Source organism: Ursus arctos, unplaced genomic scaffold (assembly GCF_023065955.2).
Source record: "Ursus arctos isolate Adak ecotype North America unplaced genomic scaffold, UrsArc2.0 scaffold_8, whole genome shotgun sequence".
NCBI classification, from domain to species: domain Eukaryota; kingdom Metazoa; phylum Chordata; class Mammalia; order Carnivora; family Ursidae; genus Ursus; species Ursus arctos.
In genome coordinates this window covers 79,246,205-79,265,144 of record NW_026623100.1, presented here as the reverse complement: position 1 = coordinate 79,265,144, position 18,940 = coordinate 79,246,205, and the positions used below count along the sequence as shown (strand labels likewise).

General features: G+C 42.3%; 1 protein-coding gene across 8 annotated transcripts in view; it reads right to left on the bottom strand.

Annotated features, from left to right (window-relative positions):
• The window catches only part of MBOAT2 (membrane bound O-acyltransferase domain containing 2), a 121,882-nt gene that overhangs the window by 62,596 nt on the left and 40,346 nt on the right, over positions 1-18,940 (bottom strand). For 2 of the 8 annotated variants that reach the window (XM_044390188.3, XM_026518533.4), the window contains exons 2-3: positions 11,200-11,345; positions 5,587-5,664 (exon numbers count right to left, since the gene is read on the bottom strand). The exons of 1 other annotated variant lie outside the window; for it this stretch is intronic. In XM_044390188.3, coding sequence (XP_044246123.1) covers positions 5,587-5,664; positions 11,200-11,345 — 224 coding nt within the window. Of the gene's footprint in view, positions 1-5,586; positions 5,665-7,632; positions 7,716-11,199; positions 11,346-16,141; positions 16,190-18,940 lie in introns of those variants that run through there. 5 more of the 8 variants (XM_057309269.1, XM_044390193.3, XM_044390202.3 and 2 more) reach the window with 5 other exon arrangements.

Below are 18,940 nucleotides of genomic sequence, written 5' to 3'. Positions count from 1 at the left end.
TTCAGATATTTATGTAAAGGTTAAAGCAGTTTTAAAAGACCCCAACCCTTCATTCTAACAAAGACTAAGAAAAAGCCAGTCGTGATACAATGTCTCAATGGTGCTTCTTATTCTTTCAAAAAATAACTAGGATTTGTATACTGTCTGGTAAACAGGTGAACATCTTTCATTTTTCCAACCAAAAAACAACAACAAATCTTTATTTTTTTTTTTTGTTCATATATTTTATTTTATTTTATTTTATTTTTTTTTATTAATAATGATTTTTTATTATATTATGTTAGTCACCATACAGTACATCCCCGGTTTTCGATGTAAGGCTCGATGATTCATTAGTTGTGTATAACACCCAGTGCACCATGCAATATGTGCCCTCCTTACTACCCATCACCGGTCTATCCCATTCCCCCACCCCCCTCCCCTCTGTAGCCCTCAGTTTGTTTCTCATAGTCCATAGTCTCTCATGTTTCATTCCCCCTTCTGATTACCCCCCCTTTCTTTATCCCTTTCTTCCCCTACTGATCATTCTAGTTCTTATGTTCCATAGATGAGAGAAATCATATGATAGTTGTCTTTCTCTGCTTGACTTATTTCACTAAGCATTATCTCCTCCAGTGCCGTCCATGAACAACAAATCTTTAAAGGAAGGTTGGTAAATAACCAAACAACATACATGAATTTCACAGACTTCCAGGCCTGAACTGACCTCTGGGACCTACGTAGGGAATGGCACCGAGAAGCCCTCCAGCATTCAAATGCCAAAGTCAGAGTCCAAAGCCGTCTCTAAATCAAGCTGCTTCTAACACTGTGAAGACAGAACTCACACATGTGAACAGAGTTACTGTGAGACACCCCACAGGTACTTCCATCCGTTAGCAAGCCCTAATCTTCCCAAACCATTTCCGCACTTCTTACTCAAAAGTTAAGCAAACAGTCACGAAGATTTTATTCTCACAAAACTTCGACAAGGACCGCATATTTTATGTAAGTGGCATGTGTTATGACATATAACTGAGTGATTTTGCTCATCATCCTAACAGATGGTTATGTGAGTTTTTAATTTTTCTTTCAACTTTCTGGCAAGGATGAAGGTCTTAATGTGAAAGTAAAATTAGTTTCCAGAAGTACCTAAAACCAGAAGATGAGTCCTTATACTTTTCCAATGAAAAGCACTGTTATGTTTAATTATCACAACTATCCAGTTATGTTTGATAATATATGAATTGTTACCTCCAAAACAAGAAGGATATTCATTTAATTGGGTAATATCTCTAAAACTCTCTTTTGTTTTCTAAGTGATTCATTTGGAGTATTAGCTGTTAATCTGACATTTTTAGACAGACCTGATGTGGCAGAACCCTGTTACACAAGTAACCTGTACAAACTTCTCTTCACTCCAGCACATTCCGATGAACAGCATCACCCGAAGTAATGCCTTTATTGACCCAGGGATGTGTGTCAGTCTTATCAGCATCCCTACATTAATATAATCCCCCTACTTTGTATAAAAACCCTTGCTTAATCCTACGGGGAAAAAAAAGCTTCCCTCATTTGCTCAAGGATGACTTAACCCTCCTTAACAGAGAGATCCAGTATACAAATAGAAATAAAATTTAGAATTCAAACACCGCCAAAAGAGATACTATAATTGACTGAATGGTAAAAAGGAAACTGAATCACGCCCTTTCCGGACTTCAGGATTTAATGGAATGACACTATGTGTCCTCCAGACTTTTCGGAAATCCAGCGGAACCTAGACATCCTATTACCTATCACCGAGTAACAGTTTTCCTCTCTATGAGAACTATGAATATTTAAAAACCTTAGGTCCTAAGCACAATATGCCACAAGGCCACGGCATCTTTTCGGATAAAGGTATCTGCCTCTTCGTCCTAAGGAAGAGTAATGAACACATACAAACCTCTGCCTTTGTTGGGGACCCTGTTGGCTCTCATTACTTCTTCTCAATCAGTTTAGGACATTTCTTTTTCAATGACACATGCTCATAATCATCATGCTTAATGCTTAGAAGTAATCTAATGCAAAGGTAAAAGGCCTGGGCCCTGGGTAAAGGCAGACACACATGGTTCCAATCCCAGATCCATCACTTACTAGGCTCTGTTTCCCTGTTCGATGGGTCGCCCACGCTACCTCCAAAGGCTATTGCTAGGATAAGGGCCAATGCATGGGCTTTCACAGTGACTGACACACAATGATTACTGAAGCATAAACTATTATACAAATAAGATCACATAAAAAATAGATTTTAGAACTACTGTTTTCCAACTGAAATTCAACTTCTGGCACAGCCATACCGAAAGGACCTGTACCCTTATCCCCAACCACCATAAAGCTTTCAAACATGGTCCACAGAGAGCATAAGAGAAAAAAGTCTAAGAGTCCAGTTTCCTTCCTGCCACATTTTATTCCCTCTCATGGGAGCATGAGATTGTTCTCAGTGAAGTTAATATTTTCCCCACAGAGTTCCCGCTGAGCCACTACCCGCTGCTAATTAACTTCATGAGGACAAATTTTCAAGTGACTTGAGGCTTCTGCCTGCCAGATGGCATTTCCGAGATCATCATTCCTTCCTAGTAGAGTTCAGGCAGTTCCCAATGCCATTTTTGTCTAGGAATCCATATTGTAGGAGTCTCATGAGAGCCGGCAGATAATAGGTGGACATGACCTGTGCTACCCGCTCCTCGGAGTCCTCCTGGATGGAGATCAAGGCCAGGTCAGCCTCAGCTGCCTCTTCTTGCCCCAGCCCCACCCCAACTCCCAGGGCTGCGGCTCTACGGGACCAACAAGGAGGAAGTGAGCTGGAAACACCACCAGAGTGCAAGTCAACCCATCACGCACGCCATTCAAGGCCTAGCGCAGGAATGAATATAATGTTTGGAAATACCAAACTAAAAAACATCAAAAAAAAAGGCTCAAGAGCAAAACAAAATACTCATTCAGAACAGAAAAGATGACCTCACCTACTGAGAGTTTCTATCATCTATACACTCAACCATGGGATTAAAAAATAAAAGATCCCTGCCAAGGAGTTTAGGTCCTGGGAAGAAGAAAAGATGAATTATAGTGCAGGGCAGTCAGGGTGATGGCCCAGCTCTGACTTGACATCAGGAGGGGAAAAAAAAAAAATCACCAAAATACGTGTAACTAAGAATGACTTCTGAAAACATCTCATCCAGATTTTGAACACCTCTTCTTCTAGCCAAACCCTATATGCAAACAAAAGCTTACTCGGACACCCCGAGTATGAAGCAGGTAGGCACATGCTCCTTAGCGGAGTCACTGGTTTAATCCAATTTAGGCCCAAAAAGGTTAATTGACTTGGCCAAGGTCCCAAAGCTAATGAAAATTTAGCAGAGTTTGAATTCAAACCCATATCCCCAGGACTCCAAACCTGTACTCATCTAGTCAACCACTAAGGCCACCGGGTGAAACGCAGAGTTTGCATTCCATCTTTTCCCATGACCTAGCCTGCTATTCAATTTCAAACATCAATAAAGGCGGCATCTGAGGAAAGCATGTGTTAATATTTCTCAATTCTTAAAAATATATGTTAGCATAATTTCTACTTAACATCAAATATCTGTACTCCGTTCCCAACTGTTTTATTCTACTGGACATACAGTAAATGGCCGATACACATAGAGCCTGGGTTTTACTACCTTCCCGGCTTGTCGCTCCCTCCTTTATGCTTCCCCAGCCCTGAGCCTATTCTTCTTTTCTAACACTCATCACAGTGTGACCGGTAGTTTGACAATAAGACAGAGCACGTCCTTATACCCATCACTGGATCCCAGCATCAGCTAACAGATATCTGTTGTGTGACTGACTGTCTTAATATCTCCAACCCAACAATGCATTTCAGAGGGTGAGGACCACATCTCCATGATCTTCAAGTTTCTGGAAACACTGTGGCATACAAGATATGTTTGTTCAAGTCGGAGGAGAGGCGAGGCAATAGAATGGTAAGTTTATTTTATTTTATTGTTTTAAGATTTTATTGATTTATTTGACAGAGAGAGAGACAGCCAGCGAGAGAGGGAACACAAGCAGGGGGAGTGGGAGAGGAAGAAGCAGGCTCCCATCAGAGGAGCCTGATGCGGGGCTCGATCCCAGAAAGGTGGGATCACGCCCTGAGCCGAAGGCAGACACTTGATGACTGAGCCACCCAGGCGCCCCAGAATGGTAAGTTTAAAACTACTTTCCTACCTCCTGACAACATAACGCCATCCACAGCCTGGAAGCCCATTAGACAGGTATGGTTTTACTGGATATATCTACACCTTTTACATTTTTCCTTTAGGTCATCTGTTTTGTTGAAAATTACTTGCCAATTTATAATGAAAATACTTCAGCTTAACTTCTCTAGGCTAAGGGGATTTTCTACTCTTTCTGTTTTAACCACCCCACATTTCTGTTGTTTGAATTTTAAATAATGGCAGTTCCTTTGTGCTGTGTTCCAGAAGTCTGAGAATTTTTAGAACTCAAAACAAGGTTTCCCATAGAAAAGTCAGAAAACAAAAAACTGACGTGAAGGGTGCTTAGGTTCCCACGCCCGTCTACAAAAGCTTGTTTTGCACATCGGAACAGCACAGAGCCCAGCCACACTGTGCTGCCTTCTCCAGGGAAAACGCTTTCCTAACTCCAGGAGGATGCCCAAAACACATTTCTACTCCCCTTCCTCTTCTACAGCCTACACCCATCCTCCCATTCCCATCCTTTCTGCCCCCCCCTTCCACTCTCCCTGGGGACCGAGATGAAGTAAAGCCCAGCACAGATGTCCAGGTTCAAGAATGAGGTCTGGGACTTTGCTGCAGGTTGAAGAGGATACAGGGCTACCGTAACGGCAGCCCTGAGATGGAGCTCAGGGGCTCTAACAGAGGCAGAGGCTGGGGCCCCGAAGCAAGAGCTTCAGGAGACGACCGGGAAAGGTCTTGCTGTCATGCAGGAATCATAGTACCACTCACCCATTCACTCACTCGTTCATTCATTCATTCAACAGATGCTTCCTCAGAACTCGTAGGTACCACACTATATTCAGAAAACAGACATGACATGACTGTGCTGTTTTGCCTCCCAAGGGACATGTGAAACTATCTGGAAACGTTCACGGTTGTCACAACTTGGAGAGGGCAGGGGAGGAGGCACTACTCGCTCCTCGTGGGTGGAGGCCAGGGACGCCACTCAGCACCCTACAGTGCACAGGGCAGCCCCCACATCACAGAATTATCTAGCCTGAGATGTCAACAGTGCCGAGGCTGAGAAAGCCTGTTCTTAGTCCAATTGGAAGATCTTGAGTATAGAAAAGAATTTTTCATGCCCTTCAGTATATGTGAATAAATCACCAGATCTTCTTGGTACAGCGCTGAGTTTATGTCATTGGCAAGGGTAAGAGGTGCATGAGGCCTGTCAAGGCTGAAATTTGAGTTCTACTGAGTAATTTATGACAGCTCTTCTTGAGAAAATTATCACAATTTAGAATAATTTTTAATGTAACAGCATTGTATTTTGATCTAATTCTATTACAGGGAAATACATATTGATATGGGAATAAAGAGGAACACTTACTTGTGCATGTTCTCCACTCCTATTATGATCATGATACAGTAGGAAATTCCACTTTGTACAAGAAAATGTAAGGCATACCTATAAAAAGTAAGAGTGCTGTTAGAAGAGGGGTACCCATTCACAGTCATCAAGATGAGACCACTGAGGCCACAAAGTGCTTACGTATCACATAGAACATCTTCAGATAAAAAGTAAGGAATCTAACTTTCTCAGCCTAGAATTCTGTGAACACCCTAGAGGGGGTCCCATATCACAAGCCCCAGAGAAGCTGGAAAAATAAAATGGAGCCCCATAAAGGCACCCTCAGTGCCCTGGCTTTCCCCGTCTCCTAGCTACATGAAAGTGCTGTGGGGTTATGCAGCTCAAGGATTACAGCTTTTTCCATAACTCAAGGCACAATGAGGAAAAGGAGTAATAAATCTGGATTTCAGAATAGTCCTGAGAGAACATTAGTTGTTTTCCCAAATACCTAAAATTATTTCTCACAAAGCAACAGAAAGTACCAAATAACAGTGCTGACTGAAAACCAGGTACCCCCAAATCTATTCCGAAAGCATGATGGCTCAAATCAAATGACCTTCTACCTCTTCGTTTGCAGTCATCCATCTGTAAAACATTCCGGCTGAAGTAGCACAGAATTTCCTCGTGTTCTAATGCGGAAATCCACCATTAAATGAGAGAACTAATTTATCCATTCATTTCACAAAATTCAGGCAAACACGATTAGGATTTCTGGTTTTAAACTCAATCCAAACCATCCCTAAGATTATGCATACATGGGCACACAGACACAAACTCACAATTTCCTTTCCCCTTTGATGGCATGAGTAATTTATGAAAAAAATTTCAAACCATTGTACACAATTTAAAATATAAATAAGGATCTTAATCTGTGATTAAAATTACTTTTTAAGCTAATCATTATAGAATAATAGGCATCTCCAATGTGGGAAAGTTACTCAAACTTTTGAATAAATTTTTCCACAGAAATATTATAAATAAGACAGAGGTGCCAAGGCAGGCCAGGCCCACAGAAGAAACTTATTTAACCCACTGAACACAGGATGTCACTCCGTCTGTCTGTCTCCCCCTCTTATCTAACACACACATAACACACACGGAAACAATGTTGGCCTGGAATACTACTAGAACTAGAAAGTCATGAGAAAGCAGAAAAACATGTATGAGTATAAACTGAAACAGAAGGAAGCTTAAAAAACATGATTAAAACACACACTTTTCTAATTAATTATCCACCTCCTATTTGTCGCCAGCATTAACAATTCACTAACGGAGTTAATGGGGAAATGCTGAAGAGGATTGCTACGTACTTTTAAGGGTTTGTTAATTGAGAGTAGAACTCATTAAACATACTGGTCTTCAAACTATTTTTTTGAGGACTCTTGGGGAAATACCTTTTTCCTTTTATATGAGTAAATTTCCAGGGAACTTGAGGGGTATACAACAACTCTAGAAGCTAAGAGTTTTACTTCTCAAATGGTGCCACGGTTCCTTCTAGACTCCCCGGTGCCACCGTTCAGACAATGTGCTCGGCAATCTTGCGGGGTGCAACATCACACTTTGCCAGCCTCCTGCTGACCCGCCTTTGTCCCTGTGACAGTACGAGTTTGCCCACATGGAGCAGATCTGCATTCTCCTCTGCGTCATCGACCGCCACGACAAGCCTCGAGGTGCTTTTCCACTCATTTATGGCACTGGTGACTTTCTTCGCAACCCCCCACATGCAGCCACTTCACTTGCTCTCATTAGTAAAAGGAGCATAATAAATACAGAGGAGCCACGTAGTATTTTCCAGGCTTAAGAGAGAATCCGTGCAGGGTGTTGGCTGGGGTGTCTGGCACACAGTAAGCACTCAACTATTAAGTATTATTAGTGAAGTAGAAACTCAAGATAAGAGGTATCCTAAAGGTCTATAATCCAACCCTCATCGTTTTAGAGTTGAGGAAACTAAGTCCAAAAGTCACATATCTCGTTAGTACCCTAACTGACATTAAAACTCAAGTGATTTCCTTCTGGGCAACTCACCGACCAGCTGACTCTTCAAGGGGCGGGGCGGGACCCGAAGACAGCGCATCCCGGCTTGGCATCCCGCCTCTCAAGCCGCCTGACTTTGAGAACAAAGTAATCCTTTATCTCAAAACTTCGGGGTTTTTTTAGATAACACATCTTATTTTGAATTTCAAATCACAGTAAACACAGGTATAAATCGTATGTTTAGAAAAAAGAACACAAGTTTAAAAAAGGTTGAGAAACACCTCCCCGCTTGTTCAACGGATCTGTGCGGGGGGTGTGTGTGTGCTTTCTGGCAGACACTGTCCTGGGCACCAAAACAAGGAGTCAGTGGGACACAGTCTCTGTCAGCAGAGAGCTTGCAGTCTAGAGGCGAAGACACACGAGTAACAGACTATGTTAATACTGTGTGACAAGCACTAAAAAAGAGATTGCATAAACAGAAAATTCCCAATCTGGACTGCCAACTGGATGGTGGTAATGACAGATGATAATAATGACAATGGTCTTGACCCTGCGTGACTTTGCAGGTTCACAGTGAGCTGGTTATGGTGCTAAGCTCCTCTCTGTCCTATTACATCTCTCAGTTCTCACCATGATCACTGACTGCCTTTCACAGACAAGGAAGGTGAAGCCAAAAGGGTTGGAACGACGTGTCCAGAGGAACAGAGCTACCTGCCCAAGGCTCCCAGAGCAGAATCCAGGTCTGACTTCAGAGTCCAAGCTCTACGCCACTAGCCTTCATGGTCATCGAAGAGAGTTAGATAAATAATTAAAACTATAAGCAAATTCTCAGTTAAAATAAACCTGCAGATGATAGTAAAAGAAAGAAAGAAAGAAAGAAAGAAAGAAAGAAAGAAAGAAAGAAAGAAAGGCCGAGACCAAATAGAAGTAGGTAAAATGATCAATTCCATTTACAGTGTACTAACATATGCCTTCCGAAAGTGAAGTTGTCAAAATCAATAGCAGACATGACTGACTTGGAGCCTAAAAAACCGAAGTGCTAAACTGCAAATTGAAAGGATACTCTACTTTCCCTACTCACTCCAATTAGCAAAGACTTATTTAGACCCGGAACAGAGAAGACAAAAAAAATTTCTCTTCCCAAAACGTTTCTTCTTCAAGAAAAACAAAACAAAAGACCGGAGAACCCTATTTTTAAAAATCCTGGTGATCACATATGATTTGAAGTACTAAGGATTACATGAGGTCAGGTTCCTCCTGGCACTGTGTATAAAGCATCTGAGAAGGCTTCTCAGCAAGAAAACACCTCCTCCGTACAGAGCCCTGAGGAGAGAGAACACGTTCACCTTCACAGTGCTCTGTGTGGCACAACCCCTAAAGATACTTCTTCTATTCCAATTTTCTCTGTCTACACTGACCACAACATGAATGGTGTCCCTGGACTTGGCCTCTCTGAACTATAAGCCTTCCCCAACCCCCCTTTAAAATGTGTCCCCCAGGGGCACCTGGGTGGTTCAGTCAGTTAAACACCCAACTCTTTATTTTGGCTCAGGTCATGAACTTAGGGTCCTGGGATCCAGTCCCATGTTGGGCTCCCCGCTTAGCAGGCTGTCTATCCGAGGATTCTCTCTCTCTCTCCCTATGCCCTTTCCCCTGGTCACATGAGTGCACACACTCTCTCTCTCAAATAAATCAACATTTTAAAAATATATTAAAAAATAAAAAATAGGGCGCCTGGGTGGCTCAGTCGGTTAAGCGTCTGCCTTTGGCTCAGCTCATGATCCCAGGGTTCTGGGATTGAGCCCCACGTCAGGCTCCCTGCTCAACGTGAAGTCTGATTCTCCCTCTCCCTCTGCTCCTCCCCCTGGCTTGTGCTCTCTCACACTCTATCTCAAATGAATGAATAAAAAAATGTGGGGCGCCTGGGTGGCTTACTCGTTAAGCATCTGCCTTCGGCTCAGGGCGTGATCCCAGAGTCCTGGGATTGAGCCCCACATCAGGCTCCCTGCTCCACTGGGAGCCTGCTTCTTCCTCTCCCACTCCCCTGCTTGTGTTCCCTCTCTCTCTGGCTGTTTCTCTCTCTGTCAAATAAATAAATAAAATCTTTTAAAATAAATAAATAAATAAATCTTTAAAATAAATAATAAATAAATATATAAATAAATAAATGAAATGTATCCACCAAATACTGGAGCATTTAAGGGTGAAATATGTAGACTGGGATATAATCCTAATTAATTCAGAAAAATAACTGGGGAATAAATAAGAATGGTGGAATTTTAAAAACGGTTGAAGCTGGGTAATGGGTATATAAGGGTTCGTTTTTCTCTGTATGTCTGCATTTGAAAAGTTGCATAATAAAAAAAGTATGTATATGTACACACACACATACTCACTACCCCCAGATGACTTATAAGGAATTTAAAGAGAATCACCTGAGGAAACCAGGAAAACTCTGATGCTACAGATCTGTCATCACAAGGAAGCGGAAAAGCCCACACGTGGGCACTGAGAGATCAGCTCCAAGTCTCAGGACCAGATACCCTTCCACAGGCAGCGCCCATCAGAGGACTGGCCACATGGTAATATGGGAGAGGCTGAATAAATGATCCCTGATTGATTTTTCATTAGTTGCTAGGAAACATTTGCAAACGCTAGAGCCACAAATTAGATTAAGAAACACCAGTATATTCCAACTCTCACAAGAATCAAAAATAACATCCTCACACAAACACAGGGACATCATCGAAGTCCCGCAGGTCCTACAGCCCACGGCGGGGACTACTAAGTCACAGAGCCAGTGAGTGCATTCCCCCGTCTCAGGGAATTTTCATCTCAAACCAGAGTCCACGGAGGGCACACCTACAAAGCCTTAGCGGTGAGGGTGTTAACACTACCGTCAATGAGCAAGCAGCATAAGCTCTCACTTAAAGAGGAAAGTGCAGAAGAAATCACAAAGAAGCCCTTCCACCGAGAGTCTCTGCTGCTTGGCAAGACTGTGTGCTCTTCTCCTGATTTGCTTCTGTCACCCGACCAGTCACCTGCAGCAAACAGGGAGGAAGCTGTTTCTGTATCTAAAGCTTGCCGGGAAGCCCTGACAATTGAGAAGGGAGCTAACTGAAGGTAACACACACATCTGAAGGGTCATAAATAAAAGCTTTCTATCCTAAAGAATTCTTCCCCACCAAAAACAAACAAAAAAACCTATTTTTACTAATGGAAGAATCTAAAAAAATGGTAATAGAGTTCCATCACTGAGCTGTACCAGACTCTTAAAAACCACTTTCACGGGAAGAAAATACTATTTTAAGTGGCTTATTTGTCTTGGCATAAAAGATGTGCAAAATAGGTGAAGAGAACCACTCAGGACAGAAGGAAATGTTTGTATGTCTTTTTTCTTCATCTGTCCTATTTCATACACATTATAAATAGTAAATTGCCCTTGGGCCCAAACTGAAGAGACAGAGCCCACTCTCCACGCTTTATTTTTTCCTATTAAAACTAAAACTATGAAACTTTACACGTAAAGAACAAAACCCACATAATGTATCTTTGTACACCCTCAATCACAAAGATGTCCAAAGTCTTCATTTAAATATAATCAAAATAATTACTTACCATCCAAAGCAAAAAAGTGCAAGATAAAGGCCCAAAAGGGTAGCAACGACATGTCTTATAAAAGAGCTAGTTTTGCTTGAACGTAGATAAGTTCGAAACCAAATGGCTGCTAGCAAGGCAAAGAGTTGGCACACTACAAAGTTGACCTGTAAAGAAAAATTAAAATTTCATATTAGCAACACAGACTTGAATCTTCCATTTGATGTCACATTTAAATTCTCAGGACAAACACACCAAAGCTATATCAAACAGAGATCTTCCAAGTTTACAAGAGAAACAAAAACAAAAGCAAAACTCGGGGCCTCAGCAGGTGACAGCTCCAGGTTCTAAGAGACGGGCGGGTGCACGCTGCCTGTGCTACAGGGCCAGGTGGCACCCCGCATGGAAAGGTCTGGAGGGGCACCTGGGAGACCCTGAAGGACATGAGGGTGCAGACACAGAAACAGCACAGGGTACCCTGTGGTTTAAGGGAAGGAAAAAACGTGTCTTAATGGCACAGGCATCCCTCTATTAGAAAAGAACGGCTCTGAGTTTCTCCAAAAATCCCCTGGATCGAGATCCGGTCAGCATCCCCGAGGGTCTGGTGGAAGGCATCCTCTTCCACGAGCAGTTCCGCAGCCACTCATGGCGGAGGGCTGAGGGCATCAACGGACAGCGGGGGGCTAGCACCACCACTTAGGAAAGCGGGGACCAGCCGCCTCAGCTCTGGGGGATCTCAAGGACTGGTGCAGGAGGCGAATGAATGAATGACAACAGCGCAAGGAACCTTCCCTCAGAAAGCAATGAGAAAACACATTCACTCTCAAGTCCACCCATGTCAGTTTCTCATATTCTCCGTAACTCGCAGTGACACTGCTTGTGACTGTGGGAATGAGGCGCAGGCTGACAACGGCGCTGCGGCTCTTCTCTCCCCTAGCACTTCTCCCCAGGCAAAACAGGGCATAACAGGCTAAGAAGAAGAACCTCTTGGTATTTAAAGACATGAGAAAAATCTCCATTTCTTTCTTATGAAATATATTCTCTTAGACTATTAAGGAAAATAGGTCTTAAAATCTAAAAACAAGAAAAAATCCACTTGACATGAGGAACTCGCAAAAAAACACAAAACAACAACAAAATCACTGTTTCAGGCACCTCAGTTATGAACAAATCACACTCTACATGTAGGGGCCGCCACAGACCCACAGGGACATCTCTGCCTAAAGGCACACACAACTACGTGCTTTCTCTTGCATTACAAGCAGAAAAACAGTTGAACATTGTTGTACTTTGTCTAAGAGGCCATTGTTCTTTGAAACAGTCAGACTCAATACAAGCAAATTGTCATTCCAACAGGTTCTAAGCACTTTTTCCCTCCCAAAGGGTCCTAACAATATTTTCTTAAGCAAAAAGTAAATACATCGGAAAAATGGATATTTTCAATATAAATACTACTCACATCTGCAAAGCTTTTTACAGTTTAAAAACTTCCTTTCAAATACCCTTGAGTTCACCAAAAACGTCTACAGTATCTCCTATGGGCATTTTTTGTCATTTGTTTGTTTAAAATGCCCTTTCCTTGGGGCGCCTGGGTGGCACAGCGGTTAAGCGTCTGCCTTCGGCTCAGGGCGTGATCCTGGCGTTCTGAGATCGAGCCCCACATCAGGCTCCTCCGCTATGAGCCTGCTTCTTCCTCTCCCACTCCCCCTGCTTGTGTTCCCTCTCTCGCTGGCTGTCTCTATCTCTGTCGAATAAATAAATAAAATCTTTAAAAAAAAAAAATGCCCTTTCCCTAATTTTCCAACACTATTGGTACTTACACCTTGAGGATTATCAGGACATGTGGGTTGTTTTGTTTTGTTTTTTATATTAACTTTTGGGTTTACCCCCGAAGATTTTGATTCGGTGTCTAGAATAAGGCCTGAGCTCATTTTCTTTCTCTGTAAGATGACAATGTTGAAATGGGTAGTTATAAAGATAAAACATTTTGTCAATGGCCCAAGATGCTTCTCTGATAATTATCACACTTTGTTTTATATTAGACACTAATGAAAAGAGAAACTGAGGAGAGAGAGAAGGAGAAAGACAGGGAGAAACTCCTCCGATGGTTGTGGATATCAGCTATGATTGGGAAATCCTGTCACCTGCCCTGTGACATTCATCCCTCTATGGTCTTTCCTTTGGTGCAGTGCTATTAAAAGCACATTCTCATATAACCTTTAAAAAGATGTTTAATAATTGAGTTGAAGTTCCTTGTGTACCTATTTTCTTTTTTCATTAGATTCTAAAGTTATCCACGGCTAGCTCTGGGACTTGTGCATTTTTGGGTTTCCTAATGCTTTGCCCATAGTAGATGATTGTAATGGAAGAAAAAGCACGTAGTTGTGTGTGCCTTTAGGCAGAGATGTCTCTGTGGGTCTGAGCAAGAAAGAAAGAAGACACCTACAATGTCTGGATATCCATCATGTCCTCGGTACGACACTGGTTATCTCATTTAATCCTCAGAACAAGGTGCCATTTCCCCATTTTACGCAGGTCCCCATATTCAAATCCAAGTCCGACTGGTTCTAGGCTGTTCAGCATCTGCTTCTCTACTTAAAGAGAATGTCTGAAGGTCAAACTTGATTGCTACAGGCAAGACTTTTAGAAATGACGCTATCTGCAAAACACTGCCATCCTATTTAACGAAACATCGACAACTGGCCACGTCCCATTGCTAATAAACGCAGTCAAAAAGATCCTATGTGGAGTTCATGTACATTTGTTCTGACTTGTTAAGGGTCAACCCTTTCCACAAGCTTTCTTTTAGACAGAAAGAAATTTAGACTAAGAAGACTTAATGTTCTTTTTTCAAAGCTGTTTTGTTGAAAATATACACACATGACCTGATATGTCTTCAAAGAAACTGCCCCCAGTAATTTGGGGGTTGGGGGGGGGGAGGACAGGCAGGGTGCAGGAAAGGAGAAAGAAGTAAGATTGGGAAACCTTAGCTAAGTTAAGCCTTACTGGTAACATACCTCACTTTATACAAAAGAAGCCTTTTTATGAAAAGCTGCACAAAAAAGTCCTTATCAAAGCAACAGTTGCAGACATATCAGAGGATGCTCTTTAAGGAGCACGTTTTGCATGAGCTCAGAAGAGAAGTACTTTCTTCAACACCAAATGACGTGGCTTGATCTCACAATTAAGTTAGTGTCTAGGCACTCAGGTTAAAAGCCTACTACTAATTTATGACACTCCAAAGTAACAGCAACAAGGTTAATTATTTTTTAAGGACATTCAAAGAAATACTTAATATCCCAAAATAAATTTCTAAGCGCATTTAGAGAGAGAAGGGTCCAAGATAGTGACATAGGAGGCTCTTGAATTCACCTCTTCTGAAGGACACACCACACCTCAGAGTCCACAGCTACACACAGAGCGATCTGTAACTATGGGAACGCTGGATGGTAACTGTCTTACTGTGGTGATCATTTCACAATACGCCCATACACCAAATCATTATGTTGTACTCCTTCAACTCATACAATCACATACATCACTAATAGCTTGATAAAACCAGGAGAAAAGCATTTAGGTAGTTTAAAAGCTATTTCAAAGATACAGACATTATGAAAGAAAAGACTGGTAGATTTTACCATATAAAGATTTTTAAATTATGTATGGCAAAACGCAAAAAAAAAAAAAAAAAAAAAAGTCAAAAGACAGAGGAAAAGTGGGAAAGTATTTGCAGAACACATGACAGGAAAAAAAGTCATTTACTTGATATACAAAGAACTTTTACATATCCAAGAAAACCGAACTACTCAACAGAAAATTAAGCAAAAAGCACGAACATTTACGAATGTCAGTGTCCAGTAAAGATGTGAAAAGTCTTCTGTCTCAATCCCAAGTAACGCCGTGCAGATGAAGCCGTCAGGGAGGCTCGAAGCCCGAGCGCGGCTGCGGGCCGGGGAAGCTGGCGCTCTTCACTGCCGGCACGCTCTCACTCCGTGCGGCTCTCTAAAAAAGTTTGACGACTGTCCTCCAAACTCAGAATGTACGACTTTTGACTCAGAAGTTCAACGTCTACAACGTGATCCCAGACAAAGTGGCACAAACGCACCCAGGTGGTATTACAAGAGGGCTCACCGTGGCACGGTTTGAAACAGACACGAGCAGCGTCCACGGACAGGACACTACTGAACAGATGGTGTAGGGCCAGCTACAGGAAAGAAGCCTTTCCCATCAGTAGAAAGGAAGCTGCTCAATTATGTGAATAGGGTAAAGGACTCTTCTTTGGGAAAGACTAAAATCACACCCCATTCCGTTAGCTCTGCTGCTAACGCCTGACTGCATTTTTACTGTGGGCCAGGGGTAAGTACGACCTGTCAGGTCTCCACCTGACCAGCGGTCACTTGCTGTGCCCTTGAAGTCCATCGCCAGGGCCTGCTCAGGCCCCACTTCCACGGGCTGCTCCCAGTGAGTGGGTGTGTCAGGAAAAGAAGGCAGGCCCATTTCTAGGACTCTGGAGACTGGCTTTGCAGACCCCTCCACAGGGCTCAGACCTGCAGGTGACTGGCTCTCCCACCTTCTTCCAGGCCCTTCCAGCTTTTGTCCTAAACACTTCCGCAGGTACATCTCCTCTAACTGCTCCTCGAGGACCCAAACTAACAACCACTCTAAGCTCTTTACAGTCATCGACTTACTCCTCACACAAACCTCGAAGATGTGCTCTACTCTGTTTTAGAGATGAACAAACCAAGAAACCAATGGACCGTCTCCTACACTTAAAAACAAATTCCAGATGAATTAACGGTGCACACTCAGCCGTGGTGGTCATTCATGCTGTTCACCTACAGCTGCTTCTCCTCTCCTGGGCAGAGGGAAGAAGGAATTTCCCGACTCCCTGTCATGACGAGCCGTGGCCAGTGAGCTGCGAGCAGAGTGATGTGTGTCATTCCTCGATTACCAGAATACGAACCTTCGGAGTTGTCCCCCGTCTGCAATGTTCCAGAAACGATGAGCAAAGCCCCCCTGCCAACACATAATTAGACAAGTAGCAAGACAGACCTTTGTTGTTCTAAGCCTGTGAGATTTAGAGATAGTTTGTCACCACTGCATAATCTAGTTTATCCTGACTTGCTATGATAACTGAAATTATGTATGTCCTAGACAAGAATGTAAGAGATTATATAAGCTTATTGAGTAAATAACATAATAAATAATATTAATTTTACATAATGAATAGCTTTGCTACATAAAAGTTAAGGACTTCTACACATCAAAAGAATACTAAAATAATGTTGTAAGTAACAGTCTAGAAGAAAAAAATGAGATACATGACAAAGGGTTTTAATATTCAAAAAGTAAACAACTAAGAATCAATAGGAAAAAAACATAATTAAAAAATGGGAAGCAGCACCTGGGGGGGCTCAGTCAGTGAAGCATCTGCCTTCGGCTCAGGTCACAATCTCATGGCCCTGGGATCGAGCCCCACGTCAGGCTCTGCCCTCAAGAGCGGAGTCTGCTTGTCCCTCTCCCTCTGCTCCTCCCTGCTCCAACCCTGCGTCCCGGCTCACTCTCTACCTCTAAAATAAATAAATAAAATCTTTTTTAAAAAGGGAAAAGAAATAATTCTCAGAAAGAAACTAAGAATTAAATTTGATTTTTAAAATATGGTTAGGTGGCTCAGTCAGTGAAGCATCTGCCTTTGGCCCAGGTCATGATCTCAGGGTCCAGGGATCAAGCCCCATGTCAGGCTCCCTGCTCCACAGGGAGTCTGCTTCTCCCTCTGCCCCTCCTCCCACTTGTTCTCTCAATCTCTCTCTCTCTCTCAAATAAATAAATAAAATCTTTAAAAAAATTTTTTTTAAAATAAAATGTGGTTAAAAAAATGCATAGTCCGTATGTTTTGATGTGGAAGATCACCAAGATAGTCTAGGAAGTGAAAAGCACAAGCTGCAGAACAGGAGAAAAATCCAAACTATGTATACATTCATTCATTATATATATATATTTACTGTACTAATTATGAACCCATTATGCGCCCACAATGTGCTAGACATTAGCATGGTCTCCATGTAGTCTATTCATGAATGCCACACAACCCTAATTGTCGGTGCTCAACAAACAGCAGGTGTGCTCCAGGCATAGGCCGTGAGCTTTACAGGCCGACTTCACGTAACGCTCAGGACCATCCTGTGGATGCAGGCCTGTGCTGCTCACCACACACTGTTCTGCTTCCCTGTGCACGTGCACAGAACTCGGCATGAACTGTCAAACTGGTCACTCCTAAGAGGGAGGTCACAGAGAAGAAGTGGACTTGAAATACCCCAGTATTTCCAATGCTGGATGTACAGTGAAGCCCCCTACGCAAACCCTCTGATTCTATTCCCTCCATTTCCCCCACAAGGAATAACTACTGGCCTTAAGTTGTAGTACTCTCATAAATATTTTCATACTTCTACCACCTGGGTAATTTACGTATCGTGTTGCTTCAAATGCCTACAATTTTTTTTAAAAGATTTTATTTATCTGAGAGAGAGAGAGAGCACATGAGCCAGGGGGAGGAGCAGAGGGAGGGGAAGAAGCAGACTCCCTACTGAGCAGAGAGCCCAACATGGGGCTCGATCCCAGGACCTGGAGATCATGACCTGAGCCGAAGGCAGACGCTTCACCAACTGAGCTGCCCAGGTGCCCCTCCAATGTTTTAAATTTTATGAAATGGTTAAAGACTCAAAGGGTCTGTATCTTTCTCGCACTTAAGATTACGCTACTGACATTCTAGTTCCACTGCCCCGCATTCTCGACGATAGCTGCCGTCAGACTTGTAATTTTTGCCAAGCTAACGGATGTAAAATGTTATCTCATTTTTTCTCTTGGCTTTCCCCTGATTACTAGTAACCAGTAAAAATGAAATAGCATTTTTCATGTTTATTGGACATTCAGTTTCCTCTTTTGTATCCTTCGCTACATTTCTGTTGGGTTGTCTTCTGACTTTTTAAAAAAGAATTGTTTATATATTTGAAATGGATCTTTGCAAATAACTTCTCTTGGCTTATGGCTTGCCTTTTATCTTTGTTTATGGTGTCTTTTTCAGTAGAAATTTTCTTTATGATTTATGTGCTCTTCAGTTTGTTTTTTGTTTTGGAGTATGGCTGACACACAATGTTACATTAGTTTCAGGGGTACAACACTGATTCCACTACCCTTCGCCCACCCTCCTACCCCATCTCTAGCCTTTGTTTTCTGCACTACACATACAACTGTATTTATTTCATGAATACATGGACAAGTACCCATCTATTTTGGGAGTTAGTTTAAAAAACAAACAGAAAAAAGTTCAAGCGTGATCATAGCACTGAATGAGATCAGACCCATTATTCTGAATTTTCTACTTAAGGCATTAAAACATTTATCTGTGTCTACTTCGTACTTAAACCAAATATCTTAGTGCTCCCAGCACTACCATTTTCTGATTCTGTATAATAAGTGTGACCACGTTTCACACAACCTAAGTTATCCTCACAATATTCATGGGAGATAAATGTTATCTCTACTTTAAAGGAAACACCAAGCATGGAAGATTTGGGATCCAGACCTTGTGGCTTTTTCTTTTAGTTTCTTTTAGTTCCAAAGTTGAACCTGACTACCATTTTCTCATTTTTACTAAGGGTGCTTACACTTTACCTAACGTGTAGCTAAGAAAATGTTATGCTTCAAATTTCCTCCCTCTCCTGGAACACGAGGAGGGGATTTCAGAGGTGTTCAAGATGCATAT